At 38.7% G+C, this 15457-nt stretch overlaps 2 protein-coding genes across 2 annotated transcripts in view; one reads left to right on the top strand and one right to left on the bottom strand.

Annotated features, from left to right (window-relative positions):
* The window catches only part of CCDC38 (coiled-coil domain containing 38), a 46271-nt gene extending 45642 nt beyond the window's left edge, over positions 1 to 629 (top strand). The window contains exon 16 of the mRNA XM_041737978.1: positions 442 to 629. Coding sequence (XP_041593912.1) covers positions 442 to 555 — 114 coding nt within the window. The 3' untranslated portion in view covers positions 556 to 629. The remainder of the gene's footprint in view (positions 1 to 441) is intronic.
* Positions 630 to 1617: 988 nt separating this feature from the next.
* Positions 1618 to 8502, bottom strand: SNRPF (small nuclear ribonucleoprotein polypeptide F). The gene is made up of 4 exons (XM_041737782.1): positions 8373 to 8502; positions 6362 to 6487; positions 2335 to 2399; positions 1618 to 1749 (listed from the first exon to the last, which is right to left on the bottom strand). Exons 1-4 carry the CDS (start codon positions 8373 to 8375, stop codon positions 1683 to 1685), a joined length of 261 nt encoding a protein of 86 aa, XP_041593716.1. The 5' UTR covers positions 8376 to 8502; the 3' UTR covers positions 1618 to 1682.
* Between the last annotated feature and the right edge of the window lie 6955 nt (positions 8503 to 15457).

A 15457-nucleotide genomic window follows, 5' to 3' on the forward strand; every position in this document is an offset into this window, starting at 1 on the left:
TTAAGAAGAGGTACAAGGTTTTTCAAGTTTTTATCTAACAGAATTTCTAAATGCCAGTCAACTGGTGTTCAGCAGAGGAAAGTGATCTCTTCTAACCAATGGAGGAAAAACTTGCTATGGAACTGAAAAATGAAATGTTGGCCTTAAACATGGTTCTTTTCCAGGCCAACTATATCTGAAACACAGGCTTTTTGATGATTACCTAAATCTCCCAACTTTCCCATAAAACCTAACTGCTCTGTCTCCTGCACACTGTGGTGCTCTATTTGTTAATTTTTGCCTAGCATGTCGCACACCCATTAGGTTATCAATCCCTTTGTAACGGTAATTATTTACTATTTTAAGCCAGGTTATTCCTTGGAAAAATCAAGTTATTATTTTACTTATAATTCCATTGAAAATAGTATGCTAAGAATATTAAGTATTTTTCTTTTGTTTCAGCTGGGAAGACAACTTGTCTATCGCTCAAAACCTCCATCTGGTAACAAACATGAACTACTTTTAGTCAAGGATACAAGAACAAAATCACTAGAGGAAGATTATTTTTTCACTTGAATAGGAGCAGTAAGACATTCATTACCAGAACGTTCTAGGCATATTCTGTAGATTCTGGTTTTCAATATTGGCAATATTCTGCCCCGTATGCTGGCCTAACCAATTTGAGGAAGACAGGCACTTATTCTAGTGTTATAGGATTGGGAATGAGTTTTCTTTTGTTGAAGCTTTTTAGTATCATATACTAAGTACAATTCCATATAGCTAAACATTTATATCTTTGGGTTGCCCCAGTTGGGGATACACATCCAAAGTTTACTTTATTGGTGTAACTATGTGGTGAATGGCCATTGAGTTGCAATAATGGCATTCTCTGACAACATGGGACTTTAAATGATCTAATTTGTTTTTAATCAGTCCACAGTTCATAGTATACTTTTATCACTGTGGAGTATACATTTTAACGATGTATAACTCTAAAACATCTAAATGGTTTTGAGGAGCTTAAAACTTAAGTGAAACCACTAGCATATTCTCAGAATATAACTGTGAGACTGTTTTTTTTGTTTTTTTTTTGTGAGACTGGTTTTTAATTAACATTAAGGAGTTCTGTTCAGAACACTTAATTCTCTTAAGTAAACAAACCATATGCCTTCAGCCTAAACATCAGTTCATAATTTCTGTTGTGCTCTATATCCACAATCATTTTAATTTTCAGGTGATATTTCAATTTTCGATATAACATGTACATTATTAGCTTACATTGACATAGAATTAACATGTAATTTGTTGACTACTGAGTAAAACAGTATATAATTAGTTCTAAGAATATATTTAACTTTATACCTGTCAAGCTGTCTCAAAAATAACTTTAAAAGAAAGAGCTGTTCTTAAAAGGTCTCAGTTAATATATAATCACAAAAAAGGGCTGAAATTCACCTTCATAAATGTTTATGAAGCATATAATTTTCCCCTATAGAAAAAGAATACTGAGCTTACAAAAGAAAACCAACTTGAATGAAGCTGAGTGACTCTTAAAGTATTACTCCTTTGAATAATCTTTCTAGTGTTTCAACATTTGAACTCTGCATTTAAAATATCTGAATATGAATAGTTCATGAGTCTAGTTGAAAAAAAAAAGTTTATTGTCTAGAAATATATATAAAAAACATTCCCCACAAAAGATGCTATTCTCTCATTTCTCCATCTTCTTCCTCTTCTTCAACACCCCTGATATAAAGGACATTATTACACCTGTAAATAAAAAAACAATCCATTTTGTTGTTCCATCCAGAAACCACATTAAAATCTAAATTACTATCGCTAGATATTTTTGATGACAAAAATACTGAATGCTAAATTTAAAATATATCACTTCATTCTTTTTTAAAAAATGTTTTACTATTGATTTGTTAAAAAGCAAATGTCACTTATTTACTACCTGAATGTTTTATAAATTAGTATCTTTATGATCTTCCATAAGGCATGAGTCAAATTTGAAGGTGTGATGCTAGTTCAAGAAAATGAACGTAGAAAAAAATCCCTAACAGCAGCCAGATCCAACTAAAATTCAAAACCAAGCTCTTGCAACTAAAACCACCAAAAAAGGTTAGAGCTAAGAGCTAGAATTTAGTATTAACACTAGAAAAATCTTAAAGATGAATAACTCCAAAAAAATTCCATCTTCTTTGACAAGTTTAAGGATTTCAAAACTCTTTAAGTCTAATTATAGAATATTATGTTAAATTAACAGTAATTTTTAAATTCTGAAATTGAGGCACTAGTTGATTTAAGCAGGTATTTCCAGTGCTCTCTTTACATATACTGCTGTTTTGTTACCTTATTAAAACTTCACCCAAATGTCCAGACAATGCTCCATCTATGTATTCTTCTGTGTTTGCAAGCTTTAAAAAAAAAAAGAAAATATATTAGCGTATTAACACAGGGAGAAAATAATGTAACACTATCTAAAATATTAGGTAATATTGGTGAGAGAACTTATTAACTGAGACCTTTCTATACCAACAACTCACATTTATCTATAATTAATAGATTAGCCGCCTTCTACTACTGTAGTACTTTTTGGGTTTCACATAAACATTCTGTAAAGTTAACATTGATGGATGTAGAATATATAATAAAGCTTGTTTCAACAATTTTTAAAAATTTCTCAGTTATGTAACACTTCTATTAGATATTAAAACGATATGTAGAGGAAGACAATTTCCAATTTATGAATAAGTTATGATTTTAAAAGTTTTCCAGGGATCCCTGGGTGGCGCAGCAGTTTGGCGCCTGCCTTTGGCCCAGGGTGCGATCCTGGAGACCCGGGATCGAGTCCCACGTCGGGCTCCCGGTGCATGGAGCCTGCTTCTCTCTCTCTGCCTGTGTCTCTGCCTCTCTCTCTCTCTGTGTGACTATCATAAATAAATTAAAAAAAAAAATTAAAAAAAAAATAAAAGTTTTCCAAAAATCCAGTTACATAAGTTACAAAATTCAGGGTACAAAATCTATGGCTAAAATATCAAATACTTTTATATTAGTCAACACCCAAACCAAAGGATGGAATAAGAATTTTTTAAAATTATGTGCAAATAAACAGGAAAATAAGTTCCTAAGAGAAAGTTAAACAATTCAGAGTGACCTTTATAGTTACTTCAGGAAATTCTAATTTTTACATTAAAATGTTTAGATTTCCTTCTGCCTACAAGTAATAAACTTTGTTATTTTAAAAAACACAATCATGGGCAGCCCGGGTGGCTCAGCGGTTTAGTGCCGCCTTCAGCCCAGGGCATGATCCTGGAGACCCAGGATCGAGTCCCATATCAGGCTCCCTGCATGGAGCCTGCTTCTCCCTCTGCCTGTGTCTCTGCCTCTCTCTCTCCCTCTCTGTGTCACTCATGAATAAATAAATAAAATCTTAAAAAACAAAACAAAACACAATCATTTAAAAGGGCCTCTAGGACTACCATTCCAACCTTATTATTCTTCTTCCCCTAAGTCATTCTGTTTTTGCCTTCTTGCCATGCCTTGAACACACCAAGCAAGTTCCTGCCACAAGGCTTGTGTACTTGCTGCTCCCTCAAACTGAGATATGCTCTTTCCAGATACTCTCTTCAGTTGCTCACTCAATCCTGTTCTTTGCTTAAATTTACTTCCTCAGAGAACCTTTCCCTAGCTATCCTAACACTGCACATTCTTGTCAATACCCCATTTCTGCTTTTTTTCTCCATAGTATCTATCATTACCAGGTATCACATTATATTACCATCTCCCACTACCACAACACAAACTCCTTGGAAGTAGGGACTTAGTTTTGCTCATTGGTTTATTCACAGAGCCATGGACACAATGGGCTTTTAAAAAATATTCACTCAATAAACAAACTCAAGAACATCATTAATGTGGTTTACTCAGAGACACTTCACAACTCCAGCAGGCTCACCATGAACTATGATACTTCTAAAACCAAATATGTGGTGGATATTCTTTATTTCTTTCTTTGATTGAAATGTAATTCCCATAGCATAAAATTAAGTCAGTTTTTATTTTAAAGACTTTTATTTATTTATTTATTTATTTATTTATTTATTTATTTATTTATTTATGAGAGAGAGAGAGAGAGAGAGAGAGAGAGAGGGGCAGGCAGAGGCAGAGACACAGGCAGAGGGAGAAGCAGGCTCCACGCAGGGAGCCTGATGTGGGACTTGATCCTGGGTCTCCAGGATCACACCCTGGGCTGAAGGCAGGCGCCAAACCACTGAGCCACCCAGGCTGCCCTAAGCCAGTGTTTTGTTTTGTTTTTGTTTTTTTTTTTATATATGATAGTCACAGAGAGAGAGAGAGAGGCAGAGACACAGGCAGAGGGAGAAGCAGGCTCCATGCACCGGTAGCCCGACATGGGATTCGATCCCGGGTCTCCAGGATCGCGCCCTGGGCCAAAGGCAGACGCCAAACCGCTGCGCCACCCAGGGATCCCTAAGCCAGTGGTTTTTAATGCATTCATAAAGTTGTGTAATCACCACCACTATCTTAAGTCTGAAACATTTTCAGCAGAATGATATACTCTTCTCATTTTTCTATGGCCTTGGTAAATGATTCCTGCTTGAGGAATTTTCCAGGCCAAAACCATGCTCTATAAGAACTTTGGGGATCTAAGCATCATTTGTTCAAGTGGTAACCTCTTCAGGAAAATCTCAGCTTTTTGCCTACATGTACCCCTGTGAGCATTCTTCCTAGTACTACCAGTATACTCGGGAGTCACAGTTGGAATGACCACCCATCTAAGTAACTTTTAAAAATCCATCTGCCATTAGTCACATAAATACCTATGCTTCAGGAATATATAACTTCAAACTCTTTTGTCAAAAACCTGGCAGGAAACTACTACAATTAAGCAACGAAGAAAACATCCCAGTCTTTGGGCAAAGGACATGAACAGGCATTTCTCCAAAAAAGATATATAGCCAATAAGCACATAAAAATTGCAGATATCACTAATTTTAGGATGGCTATTATCAAAGAAACAGAAAAAAACAAGTGTTGGTGGGGAGACGTGAAGAAAGTGGAACTTTAATGCTTTGCTGATGGAATGTGAAATGGTACATCTGCTATAGATAACAGTATAACAGTTCCTTAAAAAAATGAAAGAAAACAATTCCTGTATGATCCAGCAATTCCACTTCTGGATATATATCAAAAGAAGCAAAAGCAGAACCTCTAACATATATTTGTACATCCATGTTCATTGCATTATTCACAACAGCTGGAGGGTGGAAAACAATTCAGATGTCCACCAACAGAACAATGGATTAAAATGTGGTATACATATACAGTGGAATATTATTTCAGTCACTACAAGGAATGAAATCCTGGTACATGCTACAATATGGATGAACCTTGAAAACATGCTAAATGAAAGGAGCCAGACACAAAAGGACAAATACTGTAGGATTCCATGTGAACTAGAACAGAGAAAGAATAATGTTTACCAGAGGACAGGGGAAATAAGTATGAGTATTTTTTAATGAGTATAGTTTCAGCTGGGGATGATATAAGAATTCTGGAAATGGGATAATGGTGATGGATGCATAATAATAATAATATGAATGTACTTAACGCTACTGAGTTCTACACTTGAAAATGGTTAAAGTGGTAAATTTTATGTTAGATAGTTTTTACCACAATTACAAAAATAAAACAAAGGGTGCCTGGGTGGCTCAGTCGGTTAAGCCACGTTAAGCATCTGACTCCTGATTTCAGCTCAGGTCATTATCTCAGGGTCATGAGATGGAGCCCTGTGGTGGGCTCCAAGCTCAGTGCAGAGTCCGCTAGAGATTCTCTCTCTCCCTCTATCCACCACTCCTACACTCTTGCTCTTTAAAATAAATAAATAAATCTTTAAAAAACAAAACATCCTGTTCTAAACATTTACAGAAGCCAGCTTAACAGGCATTCAGTCAGTTCAAGAAATGCTCAAGAAACGCTTTTATTGAATTTTTGTGTCTTTTGCATTCATTCAAAGATGTAAGCAATTTGCTTGAAAAATTTCAGAGCTAAATGTTGGAAGAGTTTTGCTTTTTCTGCAAAAAAAAAGAAACTCATTTGTATTTCCCTTATGCCACTGTGACTCAAATATCGACGTTCTTTTTATTTTAAGCACTAGAAGTCAATTGTATGGCTGGATTTTGGTTTTATAAGTCTCGTACACAGTTTATCACTCTCCCTGACCTTGACTTTATTTCCGAATTTTGTTTTATGTTTGTCAATTTGTTTAACTACATTCTTATAAATCACAGTCAACCTTTGAGGAGTTAAGGTAAAATAAAATAAATACAATTTAATGATCCTTCTCTTTGTAACTTACCTGCATGTTCATATAGCCATCTACAGATACGAGGTAGCCTTTGTACTCCATTCCCCACTTCAGTTTCACCATTACTGGCTTTCCTGTTAATCCATTCAGAAAAGGTTTCGGATTGAGAGGCAAACTCTGTGCAAAGAACAAAAACAGGACTCAATTATTTTGCATTAGCTCAGTTTCCATTACCTACTCTCCTCTACCAAATCACCAATATTTTATGGTATCCAAATAACGCAAACTTCTGACTCGCTCACTTTACGACTTTTATTTGTTGAAAAGCATAGGAGAAAATAAATACCCAGTTAGTCAATTTCATTAAGTATTCACTTAAACAAGAACACCTACTATACATTACTCATTGTTTGTTCCAGGCTACAAAGAAACATAGGTAATAAAAGTAGTGTGTGTGTGGGGGGTGAGCAGACTGTAGTCCTTGTCCTCAAGAAGCTCACAGTGGGAAGGAGGCAAAACAAGTAAGATTTACACTGGGATGTATGAAAAGGAGATATGCTATGTATATGGGTATCAAATCAATCCAGAGTCCAAAGGAAAGTTTGCCTGAAGTAAGTAATGGCTCCATTTTAAAGGGTGAGAGATATCTCTAGAGAGAAAATATCTCTACCTGTTCCAGGTAGAAGAGGAGGTTACCTACGTAAAAAGAGGGAACAGTGAAGCCACAAGGCCATCTCAGGGACACACAATTCAGTGATGTCAGAGCCCTGAACATGAAGCTACAAAGGGAAGGAGGGAGCAGATGGCATTTGACAATCTTTCACTGGAATTCCAGGAGTAAGATCTGGTGCATCTTATTTGACTTAGCAAAGCCGCCTATACTCATGGGCAATTACTCAATGTTGGTTTATTCAGCAAACCAGTAGTATTCCCCCGGTGAATTCAGACTTTTCCTTCCCTCAACTGCTCTCCCATTCTCCCATTGGCCCAAAGAAAGAAAAGAGCCAAGAAACTTGATTACTAAACCTCTCTCAGATAACCATATTCAGAGTGATCTCCAAGAACGTGGGGGCGACTGCAATAACCTAATGGGTCTTCAGTTTTCACTCTTGTCTTTCTCCAACTTATGCACATGGCAAGTATTTTTAGCTTAAAATGCTTCGATGGCTTTCACCTGCACTTGAAGTAAAATCCAGACCTCCTAACACTGACCTTAGAGGTTTTCCCGACCCTATCTCATAACCAGTTCCTGCAAGCCCTGCGGCTTTGTGTCAATTCCTCCCAACTGCTCAAGGTTTCTTTCCAGCCTTGGGGCCTATGTTCCTGTCCCCTGTGTTTCTACACTCCTCCTCTTGCTCTCTGAGGGGCTGGCTTTCATATTCCGCATCATTTAGGTTTCGGCTTAAATCCTCCGACCAGGGACGCCACCCTGACTGATGGTACTCTTCTCGTGAACCATCGCGCATCCTCGCAGCATCCTGTTTGCCCCTCTTCTTAGCGCTTCACGTTACGTGCGATTACGTGTTTATGTTATCATCCGATAAAGTCTCTCCTACCCAACTGAGTAAATCTAGAGCAGGGTCCGCGTCAGTACTTTTCACCTTATGTTCTGACGCCCACAACAGTTCTCCGGTAGGTAGCGTGAGCAGAAAAAAAAAAGAAAGAAAGAATTTGCTCAACGAACAAACGAATGCTCCAAAGCTCGGGCTCTGTATTCCGGAGGGCTGCGGGGCTGGGAATCCCAACACGATAGAATGAGAGAAAGCCGATTCTCGGAGTAGGATGCGACTTAAAACCGCTCCATCTTTACCCCGACCCTGTGGTCCCAGGCAGCAAGGATACCTCAGGCTCACATTCGAACGAAGAGGGGAAGGAAGCGCATCGGAGGAAGAGCGCGCGCCTCGGGTCCCCAGAGGAGGGAGAAAAGGGGGCAGGCAACTCGGTGCGCGGCTCCTCACGCGGATGAATGGGGGAACGCGCGAACCAACTAGCAGGCCGGGCGAGTCGCGTCCCCCGCTCTCCCTTGCTCTCTAGCGGCTCCGGTCCTGCTCCGCCTCCTTACCATTGCGACCACAAGCCAACGCTGCAGGCCGCTCGCCGCCGACCCAGCTGTAGTCCGTCCCTCGTGACGGGAGTAACTCCGGCCCGGCGCGAACCGCGAAGCTTCCAGAGAAATGGCCGCCAAACAGCAGCGTGACCTTTCACCTCTAACTACAGGCCTCTCGGCTTCTGTGATTGGGTGCAGAGAGACGCGTCCTGATTGGAGGAGCTGGCTGGGCAGGGTCTCCTGGCAACCAGCGGAAGCGCGCGCGGGCGAGCGTTCCGCGCGGCGCACAGCCCTGTGGGAAACGTCAGGCGCGCCACCCGCGGCAGAGGGTCCCGGGAGGCTGCGGGGACGGCTCCGGTTTCCCGCCTGTTCGGCTGCCTCGCGGGTCGGCTGAGGGATGCTGCGTACCCTGTAGAGCGGACTTGAGGTCTCGCCAGCTTGGCTGATGGGGGTTCCTTGTCCCTTTACACCTGGGAGGACGGATCTTTGGATCTTGAGTTTCTTGCTCACGTTCCCACAGATGCTGTGATGTGGGGGCTCCTATACCACAGGCCCCTTCTCTAGTCTGTAGTGCTTATTTCAACCCACTTTTAAGGAAGTGGGAGAAGCAAGACTAGACTAAGGCGAAACTCACCCCAGAAAGTCCAGTACAGAATATAGTTCAGATGAGGTCTCGCCGAGTCTAGAACGTGCTGTGGTTGCCTCCCCGTGGGTGTTCCTTTGCCTCGCCACCAGGGTTCGGTGCAGCCTTCGATCCCTCTGAAGTAACGGGGTTGCTGGAATCTCCGTTGTTTCCGCGCCCCCCACTCCCCGCCCCCCCATTCCCCCCCTCCCCGCTCCTGCCCCCGCCGCCCCCTGGGGGCGCAGACTGTTAGCTCCCAGATCTGAAATGCTAAATGCAGGTTTTGGAGAATAAGCACTTTGAGAGGTGCTGTGTTTTGTTTTTGTTTCCGTTTAGTTTTTGCGGCCCTAAGAAAATAGATTTGGAATTGAGGTTTGAATGCTGCATATGGAGGCCTTAGGAAGTAGTGGGTAAGACTTTGGAGGCAGCCTGAGTTCAGAACCTCTGAATCCCTTGGGGAAGGTGCTGGGTAGTTTCTTAACCCCCTGAGGCCTTTGTATCCTCCTTAAGGCCTTTGTTTCCTCAGACAGTACTGTCTTTAAGGTTTGCAAAGATTCGTGTGAAAGAGGTTGGGACTTAAGGGCTCAGTGATGTTTATTGTTATTTTAATGTCCATGAAAATGCTGGAGAATACTGACAAAATAGAGTAATTTTAAATGTCGGAATTTACCCCAAAGTTCAGTGGGTTTTCCCTTAGTTTGGCCATCATTTAATGACTATTTAGCTTCTGTACAGACTTTGAGTTCCTACTATGTGCCAGGCTTCTTCACAATGGCTAAAATGGAAATCTTACCATACAGCCCGTGATTTGGTTGTTATACTCCCATTTTAGAGATGAGGAAAATGGCTCAGCAGGTAACTTAACCAGACTACACAGCTGGCTTTCATCCCCGAAAACTCTGCTTTTTCTACTTCATAAAGCTACCTTTCAGAAAGCTCAATATGTGCTTTACAAGTCTGATTAAAACAACAACAAAAACTTTTCTCCGTGAAGTGAAAAAAAATTACTATAGTATTTGTAAAGATAGCTGTTTAAAGTTGTTGGTTTTTTTTTTTTAAGCAGGCTTCACACCCAATGCAGTACTTGAATTCACAACCCTGAGATCATGACCTGTGCAAAGATCAAGAGTTGGATGCTTAACTGCCTCAGCCACCCAGCTGCAACCTAATGTTGGTTTTTATCCTTACGTTAAACATTACTCTTTCCTTTTTGAAAATAAAGTGGGTATGAGGTCATTGGTATTTTTTGAATTTTAAAAACCATATGTACATTTTGTGAGAATTTGGAAATACAGGAAGTTCTGAAACAAAAATTACTGTATCACCAAAGAAAACTACGTTCTTGGTGTGCAATTTATTGTAACACATGCACTTTTTTTTTACACAAGATATCTACATATAGTTCTTAACTTTTCTTCACTTTGTATTGAGCAAATGCTGGTATAATTAAAGCTTCTTCTAAAATATAGTATAACATCTATTATGCATAATTGGTATTGTATATCTATATTATAAATCTATTGTTCCTATTTCCTCCATTATAAACAATGTGTTTTGAACATATCTTTAAACATGAATCTTTGAGTATATCTCTGATTCTTTACAGTAAATCCTTAGAAGTAAAATTTCTGGGCTAAAAGGCATAATATTTTTAAAAGCATGTATTGCATATGGCTCAACAGAATATCCATCAGAATAATTGGCTCTAATGTGGGGGAAACAGAGGGTTTATATTTTTTGAAGATGAGATAGAATACATTTGGAGTACATTCTGAGCAAACAGTCCCTAGTTATTAATGAGGGTGAATGGTTTGGTAAGGCCTGGGTTCTACTGCTCAGCATATAACCCAGAAATGCCAGTGGTAAACAAACATCTAAAAGGTAATTTGTTGGGCACCTGCTTGGCTCAGGTGCTGTCTCTGCCTCTCTCTGTGTGTCTCTCATGAATAGATAAGTAAAATCTTAAAAACAAAACAAAACCACAATATACTGGAGGATTCCTCAGTACTAAGAACACTGGTTACCTATAGGTGTGGTCAGAACTGAGCTGAAAGCAGACCAAAGATAAGCTTTTCACCATATGCATTTTTTATTTTTTATTTTATTTTATTTTTAAAAATTTTTTAAAATTTTTATTTATTTATGATAGTCACGGAGAGAGAGAGAGGCAGAGACACAGGCAGAGGGAGAAGCAGGCTCCATGCACCGGGAGCCCGACGTGGGATTCGATCCTGGGTCTCCAGGATCGCGCCCTGGGCCAAAGGCAGGCGCCAAACCGCTGCGCCACCCAGGGATCCCACCATATGCATTTTTCAAACTTCCTTTTATGATGAAATTCACAGAACATGAAATTAACTATTAAAATATACAGTTCAGTGGAATTCAGTATATTCATAATGTTGTTGAATCCACCGTTTCTATCTAGTTCCAAAGCAATTTTCATTATCTCAAAAGAAAACCCTGTATCCATTAAGCAGTCAGCTCCAATTTTCCCCTCCCCCCAGCTTCTGGCAACCACCAATCTGCTTTTCTGTCTCTACACATTTCCCTAGTTTGGATGTTTCATAAAAATGGAATAATGCGGTATGCGACCTTTTTTCTCTGGCTTCTTTCACTTCACATAATATTATCAAGGTTCATGCATATTGTAGCATGTAGCAGTACTTGATTTCCTTTTCATGGCTGAGAAATGTGTGTGTATATGTGTGCATGTGTGTGTATTCGTGTGTGCGTGTGTACATACCTCATTTTATTTATCCATGCATCTGCTGATGGACATTTGAGTTATTTCCACTTTTTGGCTATTGTGGATAATGCTCCTATGAACATCCATGTACAAGTATTTATTTGAGTACCTCTTTTCAAGTTCTTTTGGATATATGCCTACAAGTAGAATTATTGGGTCATATGGTAATTCTATGCTTAACTTTTTGAAGAATTACTCAGCTGTTTTCCATTGCCTGCACCATTTCACATTCTCACCAGCAATGTACATACAAAAGTCCAAATTCCTCCACATTCTCACCAACACTTGTTATTTTCCATTTAAAAACATTACTACAGTCATTCTGGTAAGCCTAATAATAATTTTTAAAAACCTTCCCGTTGTAACTTTTTTTTAAAGATTTTTATTTCTTTATTCATGAGACACACAGAGAGAGAGACAGAGACACAGGCAGAGGGAGAAGCGGCTCCACAGAGAAAGAGACAGAGACACAGGCAGAGGGAGAAGCAGGCTCCATGCAGGGAGCCCGATGCAGGACTCGACGGACCCCGGGGTCTCCAGGATCAGGCCTGGGGCTGAAGGCGGGGCTAAACCGCTGAGCCACCTGGGCTGCCCTCCCATTGTAACTTTGATTTGCATTTCCCTAATGACTAATAATGTTGGTCATTTTCATGTCATTACTGGCCACTTGTATATCTTTGGAGAAATGTCTGTTCGAGTCCTGGATACTTTTATAGATGTTCTGTTTTTGGAATCCTTGAATGTATTGCCTAATCAAAAATTAAAATTTCTGAAATAATAGGAAGAGTCATTTAACAATTCTGGGTCTCATTTGCTTCATTTATACAATGAAGGGATTAGACTAGATCAGGATTTTCAATCTTTGGTACTATTGACATTTTGGGCCAGACAATTCTTGTTGTGAGGCCTGTCCCTGTATTGTAGGATATGTGTTGTAGCAGCATCTCTGGCCTCTACCAACTAGATGCCAGTTGCAACTCCGACCCCCCCAATGTTGTGACAACCAAAAATGTCTCCAGGCATTGCCCAATTTTCTCCAGCGAGGCCTAGTTGAAATTGAAGATCAATAGATTAGATCAATAGTTTATAAACACCTGCCCCCAGACTTGGATCACTTTGGTTTTGTTTTTACTTTTTTTATATATATATAAGACTTGGATCACTTTGTAGGTAGCATTGAGGCTTGGCAAACTATTTTCATTATTAAAAAATAAAACAGCTAATAAATCAAAATACAGTTGAACAATTGTATATTTATCTAATGTAAACTGTATAAAACAAATCTTTGCTTTAATTAGAATGAAATTAACTCAAAATATAAATACTGGTTGATTATAATGGATTAGGAGCTCTGATTGGCATTTATATATGTATCTGATTTATAAAAATAGGAAAGGAAATTGTCAATAAATGATATTTTTTAGTTTTGTAAATCATCATTTCAGCATTGGGTGGGGGGTAGATAATAAAAGAAGCCTTTGGGAGGTTAAAAAAAAAGCTGGGAATCCCTCAAATAGATCACCACCATTAAATATTGACCTTAAACATACTGCAGTTCTGTGCCACACTTCCATAGGGTGACAATGGTGAGTTTTGAGTAAACTTTCTAATTGTCATAGAGGCATTTGCAAGTTAATCTGTACATGGGAACTTCACTGTTTGCACAACACAGATAAAACAAACAAAAGCTCATGGAATTTCTCCCACAGTCGCCTGTTCCATACAATCTCCCCCCACACACACTTTCCTCATCTGTCAAATGTTTACATAGAATCAAATTTTTAAAAAATAATCCTTGCTACCTCTTCACCTGTTACCCACCTTTTACCAGAGGTGTCTCTAAATTCCCCTCCTCCAAAACAAAATGAATATCTGGGCATACGATTCTGTTGCTCGCCAACCTTGGATGGTTCCCAATTACCAGCAGCCCAAAACAAACCCCTTGCCAAAGTTTCTCTCCAACTTCGTCTCTCTCCATTCTGTCCCATATACCACAATGCCTGCCTTTGAATCACAGGCCATGCTTTTTTACAGCTCCATGTATTTACACATGATTTTCTCTCCACTTAGAAGTCCCTTCTCCTGTAATCTCAGCACTACCGATTTTTTTTTTACTGTCATAAAATATACATAAGATATAAAATTTACAATGTTAATGATTTTGAAGTGTACAGTTAATCAGCATTAAGTACACTCACATTGTTGTACAACCATCACCATTATCCATCCCCAGGGCTTCTAAATTATTGATATTTTGGATCAGATCATTCTTCATTGGGGTGGTTTTGGGAGCGAGGCATGTCCTGACCTGTACGTGGTAGGATGTTTAGCAGCACCTTTTTCCTGTACCCATTAGATTCCTCTTCTCCCAGTTGTGACAATCAAAAATGTCTTTCAACATTTTCAAATATCCTCTGGGAGGCAAAGTTGCCCCTGGTTGAGAATCACTGATTTGAAAGAAAAGAATTTTCATTGTAAGTTGTGTCATTTTAACTGTGAAGAAATAACTTTGGAAAAATGCATTATGGGCATTCATTAATATCAGACACAGAACTATTTATGACTTGACTGTGTGTCAGGTCAGTCGTGCTTATGTAGTAAACAAATAGAGCATTTAATTGCCACAACAGTGATAACATAATCACTCTGATTGGCATGGATTCAGAATAGCTAAGACTAAACAGAAAAAGTCTGGATTGGAAATGACAGCTTTACATGCATGACTGAATGTGTTTGTGTGAAAAAATGTTGAAGTATGGGGTTAAAAAGTCTATTTTAGTTTTTTATCATAATTACTGCAAATTTTATAGAGTGATGTCAACTGGCTTGCAGGAAAAACCCATTCTGTGTTATTCTCAGACTGAAAGAGTATATCTGTCAAAAAAAAATTCACTTTGATCTTGTCGACCAATATACAATGTAGTCACAGTGAACAAGACAAGATAGACAAATATTTGAGAAATAAATTAATTGTATGCCAGAAAGTACGTAAAAATTTCCAAAGCAAAATATTCTGGATCCAATGCTATCTATCCAACACCAAAAATGAGGGATTTTGATTACCACTTTAACTTTTCAGACATTAAAGAATGTTTTCCTGTGATATCAAAATAATGTGGGCTATTATTTAAAGAACTATAGACATGAGGTATTTAATGTTATCCACAATGTTCCAAATTGCTGATATTTATCCTTGGGTGTGAGCACCAGTCAAGTTAGAAAAAGTCAGATTTATTCCATACCGAATTAGTTCTATTATGTACTGGCAATTATCAGGATACATTACTTATAGGTGCCACAATTCTAAAAGAAAAATGTTAAAGCACCACACTTGGTATTTGGTTAAGTCCCAGGCCTTAGTTTTACATCAAATCAAGGAACTGAAACAAGTCATTTTAAGGACATTTTCAGTCTTATTATATTGTCATTCTCTGATAGCTTAAATCAATAACTGGAAAAGATGAAGTTTAAAATAAATAATATCCCTTGAGTTGTGATTATGGGATATTAACCTGTTATCCTGTCAAGGGACAGAATCCCTGTTCAGTTTAAGTAACAATAAGTTTTCAGAAGGTTAAATCTTTCATTTTAATATGTATGTCGAGGACATCTGGCTGTAAAGTAATTATTTTGAAAGTAAAAAATTATGGCTGTTAACATTTATATTTATATTCTCACAGTATAGCAGAACTATTAGAAATGTGATAAGAAGGGGAACTAAATGTTCTTCTT

This window comes from Vulpes lagopus, chromosome 23, assembly GCF_018345385.1.
Source record: "Vulpes lagopus strain Blue_001 chromosome 23, ASM1834538v1, whole genome shotgun sequence".
Classification (NCBI taxonomy): domain Eukaryota; kingdom Metazoa; phylum Chordata; class Mammalia; order Carnivora; family Canidae; genus Vulpes; species Vulpes lagopus.